The sequence below is a fragment of the Antechinus flavipes genome, chromosome 3 (genome assembly GCF_016432865.1).
Source record: "Antechinus flavipes isolate AdamAnt ecotype Samford, QLD, Australia chromosome 3, AdamAnt_v2, whole genome shotgun sequence".
NCBI classification, from domain to species: domain Eukaryota; kingdom Metazoa; phylum Chordata; class Mammalia; order Dasyuromorphia; family Dasyuridae; genus Antechinus; species Antechinus flavipes.
Window position 1 is genome coordinate 14585380 of NC_067400.1, and position 15687 is coordinate 14601066.

The following is a 15687-nucleotide window of genomic DNA, read 5'->3' on the forward strand; positions in this document are numbered from 1 at the left end:
TAGATCTCTCAGGCTTGTAGGGAAAGCTGTGGGAGGCTGTTACTCTCCTTTTGTTCATGAGCAGACTGAGGCCCTTGACTGTTTCCCCAGTGCACTGGGCACCTGACTCCATGTCCATCCTGCCCCGCTGCCTTTCAGCGTCTGTTAGATTTAGTGTAAAGCAGGAATTTCCTTCGGCCCTTCTCCGTGTTTGCTGTGAAGAATAACCCATTTCGTAGGCAGGGGGCTGATGGAAATGTCATGTTAAGTAGGTGCCTGAGTCTCACCGTTACTCCATTACCTACACCACTAAAAAAAGGTTATTTCATAAACGTGCCTTCTCACCATACCAAGAGCAGTGTCTCCTGGGAAGGCCTTTGGAAGCGAGACGTACTTCTGAAATCCGGATCTGCCGCTTCCTCCGTGTGTGCCCCGGGTCAGCCTCCCTTGGCTCATTTGTAGAAGGGGACAGCAGCCCTTGGCTGTTACAGCACCGGCAGCCCTGGATTTGGGGGGCAGTTGAGTCAGCGGGCTCGAGTCCCAGCCCCGACTGCGGCCGTAACACTTGGAGGCCGGGGCAGAGCTGCCAGTGGTGCCAGCAGGGACGGCTCAGCCTAAGTCTGATATTTGGGAATGAGTTCGGGAAAGCCACGGGACCCATGGCCCGGCCCTGCCCTCCCAGCCCACGGGCACCTGAGGAGGGGATGCTGAGCGGGAGTCGCTCACTTACTGCCTCTGGGACCTGGCACAGTCTCTGTCTGCCTGTGGGGAGGCAGCGGAGCCAGGGGACTTCACGGCCCCTCCCCTCTGATTCGGGGGGGTCTACGATCCCGTCCCGCAGCGGCCCGCGTTTCCTCCCTGATGCTCAGTTCTGTATCCGCCCCATGTGATAAATACCTCATGTCGTCATTCCTGTCGCTGTCGTGGGTATCTGCACGTCAGCCTTCCTCATCCATCCTTGCCTCGTCAGACCCTGGTCAGCGTATTTGACGCTTACAGATTGGATCGAGTCGGAGTCTCTATAGCTCTCGGCCAGAGCCCTTGAAGGGACCAGAGACGTGACCCAGTCTGACCCTAGCTTCTTACAGATGAAGAAACAGGCCTAGGGATGGTCCGTGCCGGGCCCAGAGAGCGGGGTGGGTGCTGGTCATTGGGCCAGAGCCAGGAGTCAAGTCCAGACCCAAGTGCGCCATCTTCCCACTGCAGGAACTTGTTCAGGAGGGTCATAAAGGGTCCTATGGTCATTCCTTCACTTTGGGCCTGCTGGAAGGCCTGGCTCTGTTGTCTAGGGAGCTGATCCAGGCGTTCCGGGCATTGCTTTGGATATGAGTGCCCGGGAGCGCCCTGGGCTGGTGCCCATGAATGTGTGCCCCTCCTTCTACCAGGGCAGTGTTCGCCCCTTCCCCCCAAATCCTGTGGCTCGCCGCTCTCTCCCTTGGCAGATTGAATTATTCAAGGTGAAGGAGCCTACCTTAGAATCCAGGGCTTTGTACCTCTTCCGGGGCGGGGGGGCACTGTTGTTGAATGAGCTGACGATGAAGCTGTACTTGAATGTGGATATTGGGTGAGTGTTGGTTTAATACTTGAATCGTTCCTTTTCCTCTGATCTTTAGGTCCAGGCCTGGCAATAAGAGTAATTTGTGCCGAAGAGCCTTACGTATGTAAAGACTTTCCTGAAACCAACAACATTTTGAAAATAGTAGCTGACTTTTCTGCAAGTGTGAAAAAGGTAAGGAATTTTAAGGGAGGAAATGGTGATGACAGCAGATAATGATTCTTGATTTGACCTTTTTTAATTACTTAAATCACCTACAGATTTGGAGGCCATTCATTTAGGATATGTGTGAATTTTAAGTGTTCTGAGATGTGTCTTTTTAACTCTGAAAAAAACTTGGCTTTGGAAGAGTGTTAGATGTAAAGGGGAAAATCTGCACTCAGGGAGTTGGAGTGCCTGCGCCTGTGACACGCCAGTGCTAGGAGAAGGCTGCGGCGGGCTCCCAGCCCCGAGGCATTATTGTCTGCCTGCTCTCCCCCCCCCTCACCTGTCCTATGGCACAGGGGGCAGCGTTGGATCGGGTCCCTCCGTGGCACGATTCATTTTGTATCGTCACAAAGGGCCACACTAATGTCCCTTGGGCCTTTTCCCACTCTGAAATGTTGAGCTCAATTCTGTTTCTTTATCACCGAATTCATAATTTCTCCAAGTTTAAATTCACACGGATCTGCAAGGATTCTTAGTCAAGACCTGGGGTGGGGGATTCCCTGCCCAGCCCATAAAAGCTGTGTGAGCTTTCCGTGGGGCCTTTCCCACCTGCTGGACGTTCACCGCCTCATGCCCAAGGCAGAAATGCTGAGGCTCTCTGGACTCTGGGAGGCCGCGGTCCTAGCCCATCTCTGACTCACTGTGAATGCCTCGGCCCGGACTTGGGAGCAGGAGAGGGTTTTCTTCCTGCTCCCTTTGGGGCTCGGCTGTTTCTGCCACCCAGCGCTAGGATGGTCTTTGCAGGCCTGGCCTGGCCGCCTGCCTGCCCACCATGGGCTGTCCTCCCCCTCATTTCTTGAGCATTCTCTCCCCTCCTGGGGCTGGTCCAGGACCCTTCCAGCAGGCTGACCTCACAGCTGATCTGTTTCTCATGGGGGTTGGGGGAGGGGGGCTGGGGTCTCCTCTTTATATTTGCCTTTCCATCCCCAACACCAGCATTGAGGGGGGAGGGGGTGATAAAAACTTACTGAAACGCATCAGAGAAAGAGGTCCTGTACCGGGGGCTCGGGGTCAGTGGCCACCTTCCCTCAAGGTGCTTCTCCTCCTCCCTTGTGCTCTATAGCCTCACACGCTGCTACAGAGGGTCAAAGCTTGCACCACCGAGGAGGACCAGGAGAAGCTCATGCAGATCACCAGCCTGCACTCCTGAGTGCCTTCCTGCTGCCCATTAAAACCGTTGGGGTCCAGGTAAGTGTCCTCGGGCATGTGTGCCCACTGTGCCCCCTCCTCCAGTGAGTGCCCTTGGGGCGTGGGCCCGCTGTGCCCCTTCCTCTGGCAAGTGCCCTCAGGTGCCGGGCCTCCCAGCAAAGGCTGCAGAAGCCTTGGGGGGCCTGTGACTTTGCCAGGTACTGTGCTAGTCAAGAGAAGGGAGAGGGCTGATGAGGTGCTGGAGAAAATGCCGACTCTGTGTTTTGGGAGGTGCTGGAAGATAACTGGGAACAAATTTGCTTGGGTTGGGCTTTCCACGGCCTTGTGTAACCTTGAGAGTCCAAAGTTTGGGCTGGGTCTTTTTGACATCCACTTTAGAGTTCCGTGAGTTTGGGGTGTAGGCATTTTCTTTGAAAATGGGGGCCTGAATATTTGTGTGAAGTGTCCTTGAAGGAGATTTCTTGTGATAACATTCTAACCCCAAAGAAGTCAGCCTTTTAAATTCCCTTAGAGTAAAAATGTGTGCCAGATCAATGTCTTTTTTATCCTAAATGATCATCTTATGGGGGGATCTTTAAAAATAATCCCCCCCCCCTCCTGAATCACATGTATAGCCTGATTAGTATGGGTGGATGACCCTTCACTCAATTACCTTTTAATTAATTTGGGAGTGTTTGGGATACTGAAAAAGCAAGTTTTGGATTATTTTAACTACATTAAGTAGAGATGAAACACCCAGAAGCCCACAGTTTTCTACCGTGCTGCTGATGAGCCACCAAAAAGACATTTCCTTTTCTCCTTCCCTACCTAGAGCAGACCTTGTTGGGGCAGCGCTTTGGGCTTAATGCCGGGATGCACGCTGGTAGCCTTGTGTACCCCCTGAAGTATTCCTCCTGAATGGCAGAGAACCAAGTAAAGGAGCAATTGATTCCTCATCAGATTGTGAGGGGGGAGGCTCATTCCCAGCCACAAGCTAAGTTCTTATCAAAAGGCTCCCCTCATTTTGAGGGAGAAATTTCTATCACAACGACACAGGAAATTAAGGCTTAATGGCTCCATGGCCTACGTGCCCATTAAGGAAAGCACTCATCAGTGTCCTTTAGGAAAGCGAAAAGAAGCTTTTTAAAGTTAGTGGGTATTTTTATTATATCCTGGGAGGAAAAGGTTGGGGATGAACGATAGACAAAGAAAACGACATCGATGGATCACAGTCTTTTGGAAAGACTCTTCTCACGTGCTGCCTCTGTATCCCACATTGAGCAACTTGCTAACCCATTTACTGATTAAGGAGTTTTTGAGTGTAGAGGATTTGAGCTGATGGAAGTAAGGGAGCTTCTATTGGCTCAGGTCTGGGAAATGAGGGTTGTTTCTAGAAAGTTCTGTGAAAATAACCATGTTTTTTCCTGCTTTTTTTTGGTGCCATCAGCTTGGATTTAAGTCATCTGTCCCTTATTGCAAAAAGTGAAATAAAAAAGGATAGGGGTTTCTTTTTGCAAAAGTGGTGTGAGTCCGAAGCAGATGGCTCTAAAAAGACTGAACCCTGAGACTTGTAGCTTTGTGTTGGGTACCTCTGCTCCACACAGTGGAGAAGGCACAAGCACACACACGCACATGCAATATTTCTTAGCCCCCGGGTTCCCTGGCCCGACCCCTGGGTGACGGCTTGTCTCGCCCTGTGTTTGCAGGGGGACTGCCGCTCCTACAGTTACGTTTGTGGCATCTCCAGTAAAGAAGACCCTGACTGGGAGTCCCTGATGTTTCTCGCACGGCTGATCCCGCGCATGTGCCACAACATTAACAGGTACGTCCCTGGCGCCTCGGAAGGCTGGCTGCTCGGCTTCTCCTGCGGGAAGGCAGGCCTGAGGCATTCGGACGGCCCAAGAGCAACATCTGGGCTTCTCGGCAATGCTAGAGACGGGGCGATGCTGAAACAGCAATGGGAAAGTATCACATGTTCTGTCTGACCAAAGCCTTACTCCTCGGCATTTTGTTTCTGAATCTCTTTTGTAAAAAGGAAAAAATTGGACATAAATATTTCTTAAGATTAAGATATTTAAGAAAAAATGTTTTTAAAATGTGTTTATTGATCAAAAAATTTGATCATTCACTATTGATATAGACTACTAACGTTTTTAATTGTGCCTGTAATTCTTTCTTACCACTTTTCCATATTAGGCGACAATTTTCACTGCTATTTAGCTTGCCAGTTTCTTAATTCCTCAGTGTATTTGGCCTGGAAGTAGAGCAGTAGTACTCTTTTCTTCTTTTGTTTCAATCTTCCAAGTTTTAAGTCATTGGAATGACAAGTAGGATTTGCCTAAATTAGTAGTAATTCTGAGAAAAATAATTTGAAGGATTCTTCTCCCCCGCCAAATGGATGCCAGATCTTATAAAAATAGTGCCACGTATGTTTGATCCTATTGAATTAACATTCAGTCTAGGTTTTGGTCTAGAGGTACCTTTTTTTAAAGTGTGCTCTTGCCTCTCTTGGCTTGTTCTGAAGCCATAGACAAGACAAACTCTCCTTTTAGCAGTTACCCTAAATGGGACAACTCTGTTCTCATTTGATCTGCCATCCTGATCTCATAAAACAGCAAAGAGGAAAAGGGCATTTCATGGCTGCATTTGCATGGATTTGTTGCTGGAATCTCAGTCAGCCTTTTAACACCGAGTGAACAGTTCCAAACAGGAGAATAGCCTTGGCGGATGTCACTTGGTGCCCAGGGAATTAGGCACTTTAGCAACTGGAACACAGTCATAGGATTTGTCCTTCAGAGCTGGGACTTAGGAAATAGGACAGTAGGAACAAGCTCTGTCCCGCCGATGTGCAGCGTGATGGATCATTGTTGGTTCAGAGTATTGGCAAATGGTGAAGGAGATCCTTTAGTTAAAATAATGCTCATGAGCATTGTTATCCAGAGAAGTCTGGTCGCACCCCACTGGGCGTTATTGATCTTCCTCAAATTTCTGATCCTGAAATTCCCTTGGCCGGCTCTTTCTCCGGCTTTTACTCCATTGTCAACATTTTCAGCCTCCTTGGGCCTTCTGAAATGGAAGCTGCTGCTTCTTGGGCTAATTACAAAGATGGTCCTTGGAGGGGACTTGAGAATTAAGTATAGAAAGGAGTTTTTGCCGGATTTAGATTTGGGGGGACGCTTGCTGTAGGAGTGTTGGAGCTGCTGTCTAGGCCTGGTATGGCTTCCTGGTTCTTTCCTGAAACAAAGTGGTTTTTGTTACAAAGCAAAAGTTCTTGCTTGGAAAAGAAATATGTTTAAATCAGAATCCACTTAAATTTCATTTTGTTGTCTCTGCTATTGCCCAAGGCCAAAAGGAATTGCTTTTAAAAAGAGCTATTTGAGACTATTGCTCTGTTCTTGGGGTTCATTCTTGCAAGCTCTTTGAGAGGGGGACAATGACTCTCTTAGAATCTGTGTGCGTCACACAGGATGGATAGTTAATAAATGCTTATAGATGATTGACATGATCTGTATTTTCTTCCTCCTCCCACCCTTCCGACTGAAAAGACAAGAGTTTCCTCTTCTCACCTTCTCTACTTTTCAGAAGCTTTTGCCAGCCCCCTGCTCCCCCTCCTCCATTCTTCTAACTTCCCCTGTTAAGCTCTTGCCCGCTGCCTCCCTCACCCTTTAAAGACTTCCCTAAGCTCCGTGCTCCTGTGAGGTGTCCTCTGTGGTCATTCCCTCCACTTCCTCCCTGACTCTGCCATCTGGCTTCCAGCCTCACTCAGGTGATACCCCCAGATTACCGGTGGTCTCTCAGTCACCATCTCTGGGGGGTCTTTTTTCAGGCTTCATCCCACTTGACCTTTTAAACCCTCTTCTCTGGGCTCATACAAGTAGGAGGAAACCGGGAGCGAGGCGGTCCAGGCAGCCCAGAGAGAGGAGGTGGGCGGCCCTGTCAGATGCAGCAGATCGGCCCAAGGGCCAGAGCTGAGAACAGACCTCAGATTTGGGAACTTGGGAAAAGCCAGTTCAGTCGAGTGAAGAGGATGGATGTCAGATTGCAAAAGGTGAAGGAATAAGTGAGAGGTTAGGAAATCGAGATGATGAGTGGAGACTGGAAAGATGGAGTGGGGGATGGGACGTTGGACTTGTATGAAAACAACTGGGATGTAACCGATAGGTGGACAAAGATTAGAGATGAGTGGAAAACAATGTTGATTGAGCACTCCCTAAGCTGAAGAAAATTGGAGGAGAGAGTAGGGGACTTGCACAGGGCCTGGTCTTGGGAAGGGCCACCTCATTATCGGATATCAGAGACTGGAGCACAGGGCCGGGTGAAGATAATTAAAAGGAATTTTGAGGCAAGGAGAAAGGAAAGGATGAGTTTGTGGCACAAGTTCTTGGTGGAGGGGAGAGAAGGAAATGTGGAAGCTTTGAGGAGAGAAGAGAAAGTGTGCAACAACTTCTGTGAAGAACGGGGGAGGGGAATCCATTCTGGAGTGGCAAAAGGATTGTTTTTATTTGGTAGCCTTTTTCCTCTTTCTGGTCAGATCCCAGGCAAGTAGCTTGCCCTTGCTCAGCCTCAGTTTCCACCTCTGTAAAATAGGAGCAATAATCATACCTGCTTTAGTGGGTTGTTTGAAAGTCAAAGGAGAAAACGTGTAGGCTGTGTACATGTTTGTTGTTACTCTGATAGTCCAAGCCGTGACCTGGAGCTCAGGGTTCCTGCTGCGGCTGGGAGTCCCATCCGGGGTTTCCTTAGACCTGCCCTGTTTGCGAGTCGCGGCCCTGAAACGTGCCAGCTAGGCCTCCGTGCTTGCATCTCTGGGCTAGGCTTGCTGATGGAGCGCCCCCCATGGGCCATTAGGCAGAGGCCCAGCAATGTCAGTAATGGGCTGGGGACATCTGCCCTTCCCAGCTGTTTGTGCTGTGACTTATTGCCGGAGCTCTGGCCCCCAGCGTGGGAGGCTCGTCTGCAAGTCTTGCCTCTGACACGGCGCAGTGGGATGTGGCCGAGGCTGGGCTTTCTCACCTGTAAAGTGGGCCACATCCTAGGAGGGGACCTCGCGGTCCCAGAAGCAGTGATTGTCATGGGTTTGATGCGCATGCATTAATGGGAGATTTGGGGCAGTCTCCCAGAAACAGAGCGCCCTGGCAGCACGCTCCCTCATGCTAAAGGGGGGGCGCTTTCTCCTTTGTCCTCAGGGTGGTCTACGTCTTCGGTCCCCCTGTCAAAGAACCTCCCACAGATGTCACGCCCACCTTCCTGACCACCGGAGTGCTCAGCACACTGCGCCAAGCTGATTTTGAGGCCCACAACATTCTCAGGGAGTCCGGTAGGTCTGAGCAGCCTTGCCTTTTGGGGAGCAGGGGCTCTGTGGTGGGGATTGCCAGCCCGGGGCAGCTGATGTTTTCCTTATGGAATGCATTGTTATGGAGAGCAGTGAGTGCCAGCTCCCCACCAGGGAGGGCGGGCACTGAGGAGGGGCCATGGCTCTGCCCTCTTCCTCCTTCCTGACTCTGTCTGTCCCACTCCTGCTCTCATCGGGCAGCCCCTCTGTGCCCACACGAGACCAGTGAAGGCCAGCAGGCTCGAGGGGAGGGGGAGGGTTGGGGGGGGCAGACTCAGGAGGGCTGGTGTGGGGGGAGTGGCAGGAAGCAGCCCCCTTGTGTTCCACAGTGCTGGCAGGAAAGGGGCTGTCGGGCTGTTTGGGAAGGGGCTGGGCCAGGGTTCCGAGAGCCTCTGTATGAGAGAAGCAGAAAGGCTTTGGATTCATTTTGGGGCTGTCCCTTTCACTGCTCTGAAGGAGACCAGAGGCCTTATGAGGGAGCAGGACAGAGCTCTGAGGGGTTAGTGTTTGGAAAATGTGGACTCTGGGGAGGGGGGCCCCACTGTAGCTGTCTTTTGCCTGCTCTGGGGAGGAGGGAAGCTGGTAGAAGTCTTCCTATGAGACCTGTGTGTGTGTGAGGGTGGGGGGCGGGGAGCTGCAGAGTGGTCCTGGATCCAGCCTACCCCATGGGGGACAGCGAGGCTCTCACTTAGGCAGTTCTTTCCTTCTTCCTGCTCCCCCCAAGTTGGGGCTCATTTGGGTCTCCTTCACCCCCCTTCTACCTCCAACCCCTCTACCTCAAGGATCCTCTTTAAATATGGTGATGGGGCTTGTCTCAGCCCTTGGCCCCTGAGCTCGGGGCAGGGGTGCCCATGGGGAGGGACAGCAGGAGGGGGGAGCCCCACGGCCAGGAAGCATTGGGTGTCTGAGATTGGACTTGGACCCCGGCTCTATCCACTGCACTACCCAGCCAGTGCCCCGTCTGTAGACTCTGGAAATGTGTGCAGAGACACACTCCAAAGGGTCTTAATGACTTTTAAGGGGACGTGTAATGCTCATTTGGGGCACGAAGGGTTTGCGGTTGCTCAGAAATTGGTGGGGTCCCTTTCGGCGAGGAGACTGACTCACTGCTCCCCTCGGCCCAGGCTACGCCGGGAAGATCAGCCAGATGCCGGTGATCCTGACGCCCCTGCATTTTGACCGGGACCCTCTTCAGAAGCAGCCGTCCTGCCAGAGATCGGTGGTGATCCGGACCTTCATCACCAGCGACTTCATGACCGGGATTGCAGCGACGCCTGGCAACGAGATTCCCGTTGAGGTAACTGCCCTCTAAAAGTCCCCAGAGGGGCCGGCGCCTGACCCGGCAATGGCCGCTTAGTGCTCTGGGGGGAGCGGCCTCCCCCGGCCTGGAGCCTCCCTCAGCTAGATTCCAGGTGATAAATGGGGCTTTGCAGGGGGGCAGAAACCCGGGGGAGTGAGGACCATGGGGGAAGGGGCGAGTGAGCTCCGTGGGGTGGGCAGGGTGAGCACCATGGGCAGAGAGCCAGACCCGAGGGGGCTTTGAAGCGCCAGGGCGGGAGCCAGAGTTCTCGGGGCCATTGGTCACTGCCCGGCCAGTAGGAGGGCTGTGCTGTGGCTTTGGGGGCCGGTCCTGAGGACCGCAGCTATGACCTCAGCGTGGGGCCTGCACGCTTGTGCCTGTGCTCCCAGGGTCACCCACTGGACCTTCTTGTCTTTGTGACTGCAGGTGGTGCTGAAGATGGTCACGGAGATTAAGAAGATCCCGGGTATTTCTCGCGTTATGTATGACTTAACATCCAAGCCCCCAGGAACTACCGAGTGGGAGTAATAAACTTCCTTTGCGTTGCGAGTGCTGTGTGCCCTTTCACTGGTCAGAGACGTTCCAGGGTTGCCATGCAGTACTGAGAGGAGAGCGTCGGGGCGCTCCTTCCACCGGGGCCTGTCCGGGAGCGGCGGGAGCCCCGAGGGGCTGTGTGGGAACCCTGAGCGGGCTGAGGATTTGTACGGGTAACTAGGCAAGGCGCCACGGCCTGTGCTCAGACACACTCACTGACTTTCGCCTTTGTGTTCTCGCATTCGTTCTGTTCTGGGTCTTACTTTTGCAGTCACTGAGCTGCCTCTTCTCTAAAGGCGTGTACCCCCTCTGGGGACTCGGGTACTTGTGCGGCCTCCTGCTTGGGGGCAGGGCTCGGGGGAGCCACATGACCGACGGTCTCCGGCTCGGGAGCATTACAGGTAGGACGCTTTACAGGGGCTGCTGGCTCCATGGCCCTCCAGGAACCCTTTCTTTTCCCCAGTAAGAACTTTGACTTGTCTCAGCTGGAGATGCTCAAATCACAACTTTTTAATCCTGATATTTTTCCTTAAAAAAAAAAAAAGAGAGAGTCCTTTGTTTGCAGGCCTTCCTTGACTGTGGAGGGATGGGACGTAGGGGAGAGGCTGGCGTCATCATCCTGGGCTGCCTCGTCCCCTCCCCCGCGAGCTCCGTCCTCTCAGGCCTGAGGGCTGACCCACAGAGTCCCATGGGGGTGGGCAGGGGGTTCCCTGAAGCAGAGTAGGAAGGTGAAGGCGGCAGAGCTTCACTTTGTGATTCTGGGGACCCAGAAGAGCAGCTCTCAGACCACCGGGATGATGATGATCCCCAGCAGGAACTGCAAGGGCGAGGGGGGCCCTCGGGGGTCCTGGGGAAAGTGTCCGCTGCCACTGACCTGCTTGGAACTGCCAGTTAGTCTCTGCTTATGGGAGATGGGCGCTTTTTTGTGCAAACTCCAGCCAAAGCTGTAAAAGAAAAGCTCTTTGGGATGTCCCCTGATAATGTTCGCAACTTTTAGAGTCCAGTCACCTCTCGGGTCTGCCGGGATAGAAAGGAGTAGCCCTGCCGCAACCACAGCAGCCGAGACCCCCGGATTTCTCCTGGACACTTCCCTCTTCCGCCACGCTTTTCTTATCACTTAGACCTTCCCCGGCCACCTCAGGTCCTGTCAGTCCTGTCAGCATCCCCTGGGCAGAAGCGCCAGCCTGCACATGGCACTAGGGCTGCTCCTGTCCCAAATGGATCAAGGCCTGGCTCCGGGAGGTGCTCCTCCTACGGCCGGCCTGATATGGGCTGGGAGCGGCAGCCAGAACCAAACCTCCACCTTCTCTTCACCTGAGAGAAATCCAGGAGAGGCGGGTTGGGGGAGGGGGGGCGGCATCTGCATCTGAGAGCTGCTCTCAGGACAAGGTGGGCCCCAGCCTCCCAGCTCCGGGAGCTGCCTCCAGGGTCGGCAGGGTTCCTGCCACTGAGTAATTGCTGTAGTGAGAGAAGGGATAAATGAATTAACAAAGACTGCTGGAGTCGGCATCAGGAGGCTGGTGGTTGAATCTTGCCACTGCCATTGAGGTGATCTTGGGTAGTTTTCACAGGCTTTATTACCTTGCCTCTCTCTTCCACACGTGCTCCCCCATTTCCAGGTTATCCAACCCGCTCTCATAAGGAAAGCGGCGACATCCATTTCCAAGTGGCGGGGGTGCTCGTGGGCCCCCACAGTGAATCGAGATTGCCCTTGAAGGGATTGGTAGAGTCCAGAGAAGGGGAGGAGTTGTGATCCCTCCAATAGTGGCAAGAGCCGGATCCTTTGGCAAACCTAGCAGTGAGAAGAGGGGAGAGGCCATGGCACGAGGTTAGACCAACTGAAGCTTCCTAATGGCTCTTCCTGGGCCTCTGTTTGAGGTCAGCTTTAGGCCGAGACTCGCGAAGCCCATTTTGGCGCCACGATGCCATCCTTGTGTTGGCTCTCATTGGCTACAATGGGAAAGGGCTGGGGGCCCTGTCAGAGGTCAGAGAGATGTGCTCTCCTCCTCCTCCCTCCCGTCTCCAGTATTCTACACCAGGAGAACTCCAGGTTGTCCTGCTGGTAGCCCAGAATGATAGTGTTAAGGAACCCGACTCGATGGCAACTTGGAGCCTCCAAAACTTGTCTCATCCCCTCGTTGTGCAGATGAGCAAACAGACCCAAACTTGTGAAGTGGCCTGAACCCCATTGCGCCTTCCTGTTACCCACTGTCGGTATCTCCCCCAGTGGGTAAGTCTGGAGAGGTTTTCTGTTCCTCCTCAGCCCTAAGAGCTACAGCTCCAAAGCTCTCCTACCTGGATGCCCCCACCCGTCGTAACCCAGAGGGAGTACATCTATGCCTTTAGAGAATACAGGTCACATAACAGCAAATTATGTTTTTGTGTACCCACGTGAAAAGAGGCCGTTTATTTGCATTTACTGAGACCATTGTTACAACTTCATAATGGAAAAACAAATGTGACCAACTGCTTTTGAACAGATTTGTTATAAATAAATATTTTGCCAAATGGAATAGTGTAGTAGATATTGTTGAATTGTGGAAATACTATGTATTTGTTGGCTGTGTGCTGTTCGTCTGTTCCATGTTGTTCAGGCAATAATGTTGAAATCACAATAACCTGGCTAAAATAATGTGAAATGACCTTCATCTTTCTCTTGCTGTCTTTTATCCTTTTGCTTTCCTGGAAGCAACAAAACTGTTTGTATATAGGACTTTCATCCTCTGATTGCTTAAGCTTTGGTGTCTGTGATAGATGGAAGGGAAGAAGCCAGAGAGGAGACTCTGCTGGCCTTTGCACGGGGATTGCCGGCGGTCCGGTCGGCCTCCCGCAGGTAGAATAGCTTAAGTTGATGATCACGTGCCGACGTTATCTCGCCAGGTGCTGAAGGTGCCCTCCGGAGGTGTAGCTAGTGCAGGGGAGGAGGCGAAGCTCTGAGAGGTCAGGTGGCTGGCTGAGCCAGGGTCGCCCCGGGCACAGGTGGTGGGCTGGGCTCGGACTACGGCCCAGGGCTCCTCGTTCTCCCTGGGAAGATGTCGGACATTTGTCTAGAATGTGAATAATGGACACGAGGTTGGGTCGTTTTTATCCCCATCACCAGCGAAGGATGTGCATTTTCCTTTTGTAAGTTCCATGAACAAGCCTTCAAGTACATATGCAAACCTGCCCTGACCTCTTGCACATGCCTTTTTCTATTGGGCCAAATTGGGTTTCACAGGAGCTGCCCGAAGACGTCCCTCTCTTTGTGGACTTGACTTCCAGGCGGCCGTCGTTCCTCTAAAAAGAAGGGTTTTGAGGCTGCCCTGCGATTGGTGAAGGCAGCCGCGCTGTCAGGAGAAGCGCATCCTGAGTCCGATGGCCACGCTCCTCTGGTACGTTCCTTGAGGCCAAAGGCCCGGTGCCTTCGACTACCTGAGAAGTTTGGGCCGCGGCGTTGCGATTCCGAGAGTGCCCCGGGCTGAGCTCAGCGCCTTCCGCAGGCAGCGCCTTCCGCAGGCAGCGCCAGGCAAACAAAACGAAACAGAAAATCATTCCCACCCCGGGTTTCTACACGGCTGTAACTTTCACTGCCCCACCAGATTTCCCAGCTCAAAATTCGAGGCCGATTTGTCAAAAAGCCATAATTTACACCACAGTCATATCCCTTTATTTACAGGAGCTTTTGAGTGGTAGTTTCGTTCTGTTGATGTGGGTGATGGGTTATGGGAAAAGCAGCTTGGAACCACCCCTTTCCCTCCACTGAACCTTAGTGGAATGGTGTCTCCCAGGCTCCCGTCTGCCACACTCACTCTGTCTGCAGCGTTGCTCTGGAGGATGTGTGTGGTACCTAGTGTGATCTCTGTGAGCCACGTGCTATCATTTAAATGCGATGATCCTCTGTGTTATGGGAAGCCTGTCCTTTCCGGTACCCCTTCTTGGGCTCCATGCGCCCCCTTGTCTGATTATACTATAAGTGTTAGTATTAATTTTAAGTAGGAAAAATGGCAAATAGATGTTTAATTTAAAAAAAAAAAAAAAAAGAACTTGATGTGATAGAAGGAAAATTCTTCCCTTGGGTTCTGTGAGAAACCTCCTTGTCTTTACTGTGGTTGGTTGGATTTCATCAGACCCCAGAATGGAAGACATTCTATGGTGCTGACCTTTTATTTGTAAATTTTGGGCAAGTCCCACGTACCAGGAATCGTCTGTACTCCGCCATCACCAAAGGTACAAAAAAGCCTTGACGTGCTTGAGTAGGCCTTGTAGCAGCCAGAAGTGGTTAGATTAATCAGGAGGAGATCGAGAGGGGAATTGGAGGCGAATACACTTGAAACCGCCGCTGACACAATGAGCTTTTCTTAGTTCCGTCTGACAGTGAGTGATTAGAGAGGCTTCGAGCTTCATCACTGAAGGAGGAACGCCATTGCGAACTGTCAGATTTCCATGTGTGCTTTTAAAGGCCAATCTCAAAGCACTTAACAGGAACTAGTATTTCTGATTTCATTATGTTAAGTCGCCACTCCCCTCAGTTAGAGCTTCTCTGAATTTCAGGTTCTTGTTTAGAAAGGGAGCGTATGTGATCCCAGCATTGAGAATTCCTGGTTTTGTTGAAATGTGTTGCAAAGATTAGATGTCGAAATAACTCGTGATCTTTATTGGCGTGGTGTCATGAACATATCATATATATATATCTCCTTGTACATGTATATGGTATGTACGTTTCCGAGTTTGGTGTGTCCATTCGTTCACTTAGGAGCTAACTGGCAGAATCGTTCTCATTCCCGTAGAGGTTTGTAACAGTCTCGTGCTTTTTAGAATGATCTCTGTGGGAAAAGTGCTTATTTTCATATGTGGGATTTAGAACCTGCAAAAAGATCTCATGTACAGAATTGTTACTATATTTAAAAATTCCCTTGTGTCAAATAATGGGGAATAAACCCGTGTACTGTATGATGGGGAAATGCTGGGTGGCTTTGTTAAGTCTTAGAGTTAAAAGTGGACAACAGTCGCCCTAACCTGCCTTGAATGTGTTTTATGGAGTTTACACAATGTAGTGGGTTTTTTCCCTGCAGAGAGGAAGCCGGTGCTTTGCCCATTCGTTTTCAAAGGAATTTAGCTTAAAGCCTACTAAAGGAGCATAGCTGCCCTGTACAATATGTTCATTTCAAGTCTTCGGTCAAGTCATATGTCTAACATTATTTTGCAAAAATTTGTACTGGGATAATTCTTGTTTCAAAAAAAAAAATCCTGCTTGTGAAACAATATAAAGTACTGTGAGCCTTAATTTTTATCCACAAATAAAAATAATAAATTATGTTAACAGGATAAACGTGTGTGGTTTGGTTATTTGCCTTCTGGACCAGAGGACCAAATATCCGAAGAGCTGTATTGTGGGAGGGGGGTGAAGGGAGGGAAGCAAGAGTTTTTAAGGAAGTTCTACTTACAGTTAAACGTTTTCAGAAAGTCTGCTAGGCTTCTTAAGGTAAAATTTCTCAGCATTAAAGTACAGGAGAATTCGTGTAAGAATCAACTTTTTAATAACATTTGATCTAATTGGATTTGTTTTAACAACTAGCGTTTTTATATTGAGGGTGACTCAGTGGTGCGGTGAACACAGAGCACTGGATCTAGAGTCAGGAAGGCCAGAATCCAGATCCAACTCGAGACATTTTC

The 15687-nt window shown here is 51.2% G+C and overlaps 1 protein-coding gene across 1 annotated transcript in view; it reads left to right on the forward strand.

The window, feature by feature from the left end:
* The window catches only part of GMPS (guanine monophosphate synthase), a 51324-nt gene extending 35981 nt beyond the window's left edge, over positions 1-15343 (forward strand). The window contains 7 exon segments of the mRNA XM_051983067.1: positions 1593-1708; positions 2805-2883; positions 2886-2929; positions 4576-4691; positions 8056-8186; positions 9326-9498; positions 9928-15343. Coding sequence (XP_051839027.1) covers positions 1593-1708; positions 2805-2883; positions 2886-2929; positions 4576-4691; positions 8056-8186; positions 9326-9498; positions 9928-10029 — 761 coding nt within the window. The 3' untranslated portion in view covers positions 10030-15343.
* Positions 15344-15687: the final 344 nt, after the last annotated feature.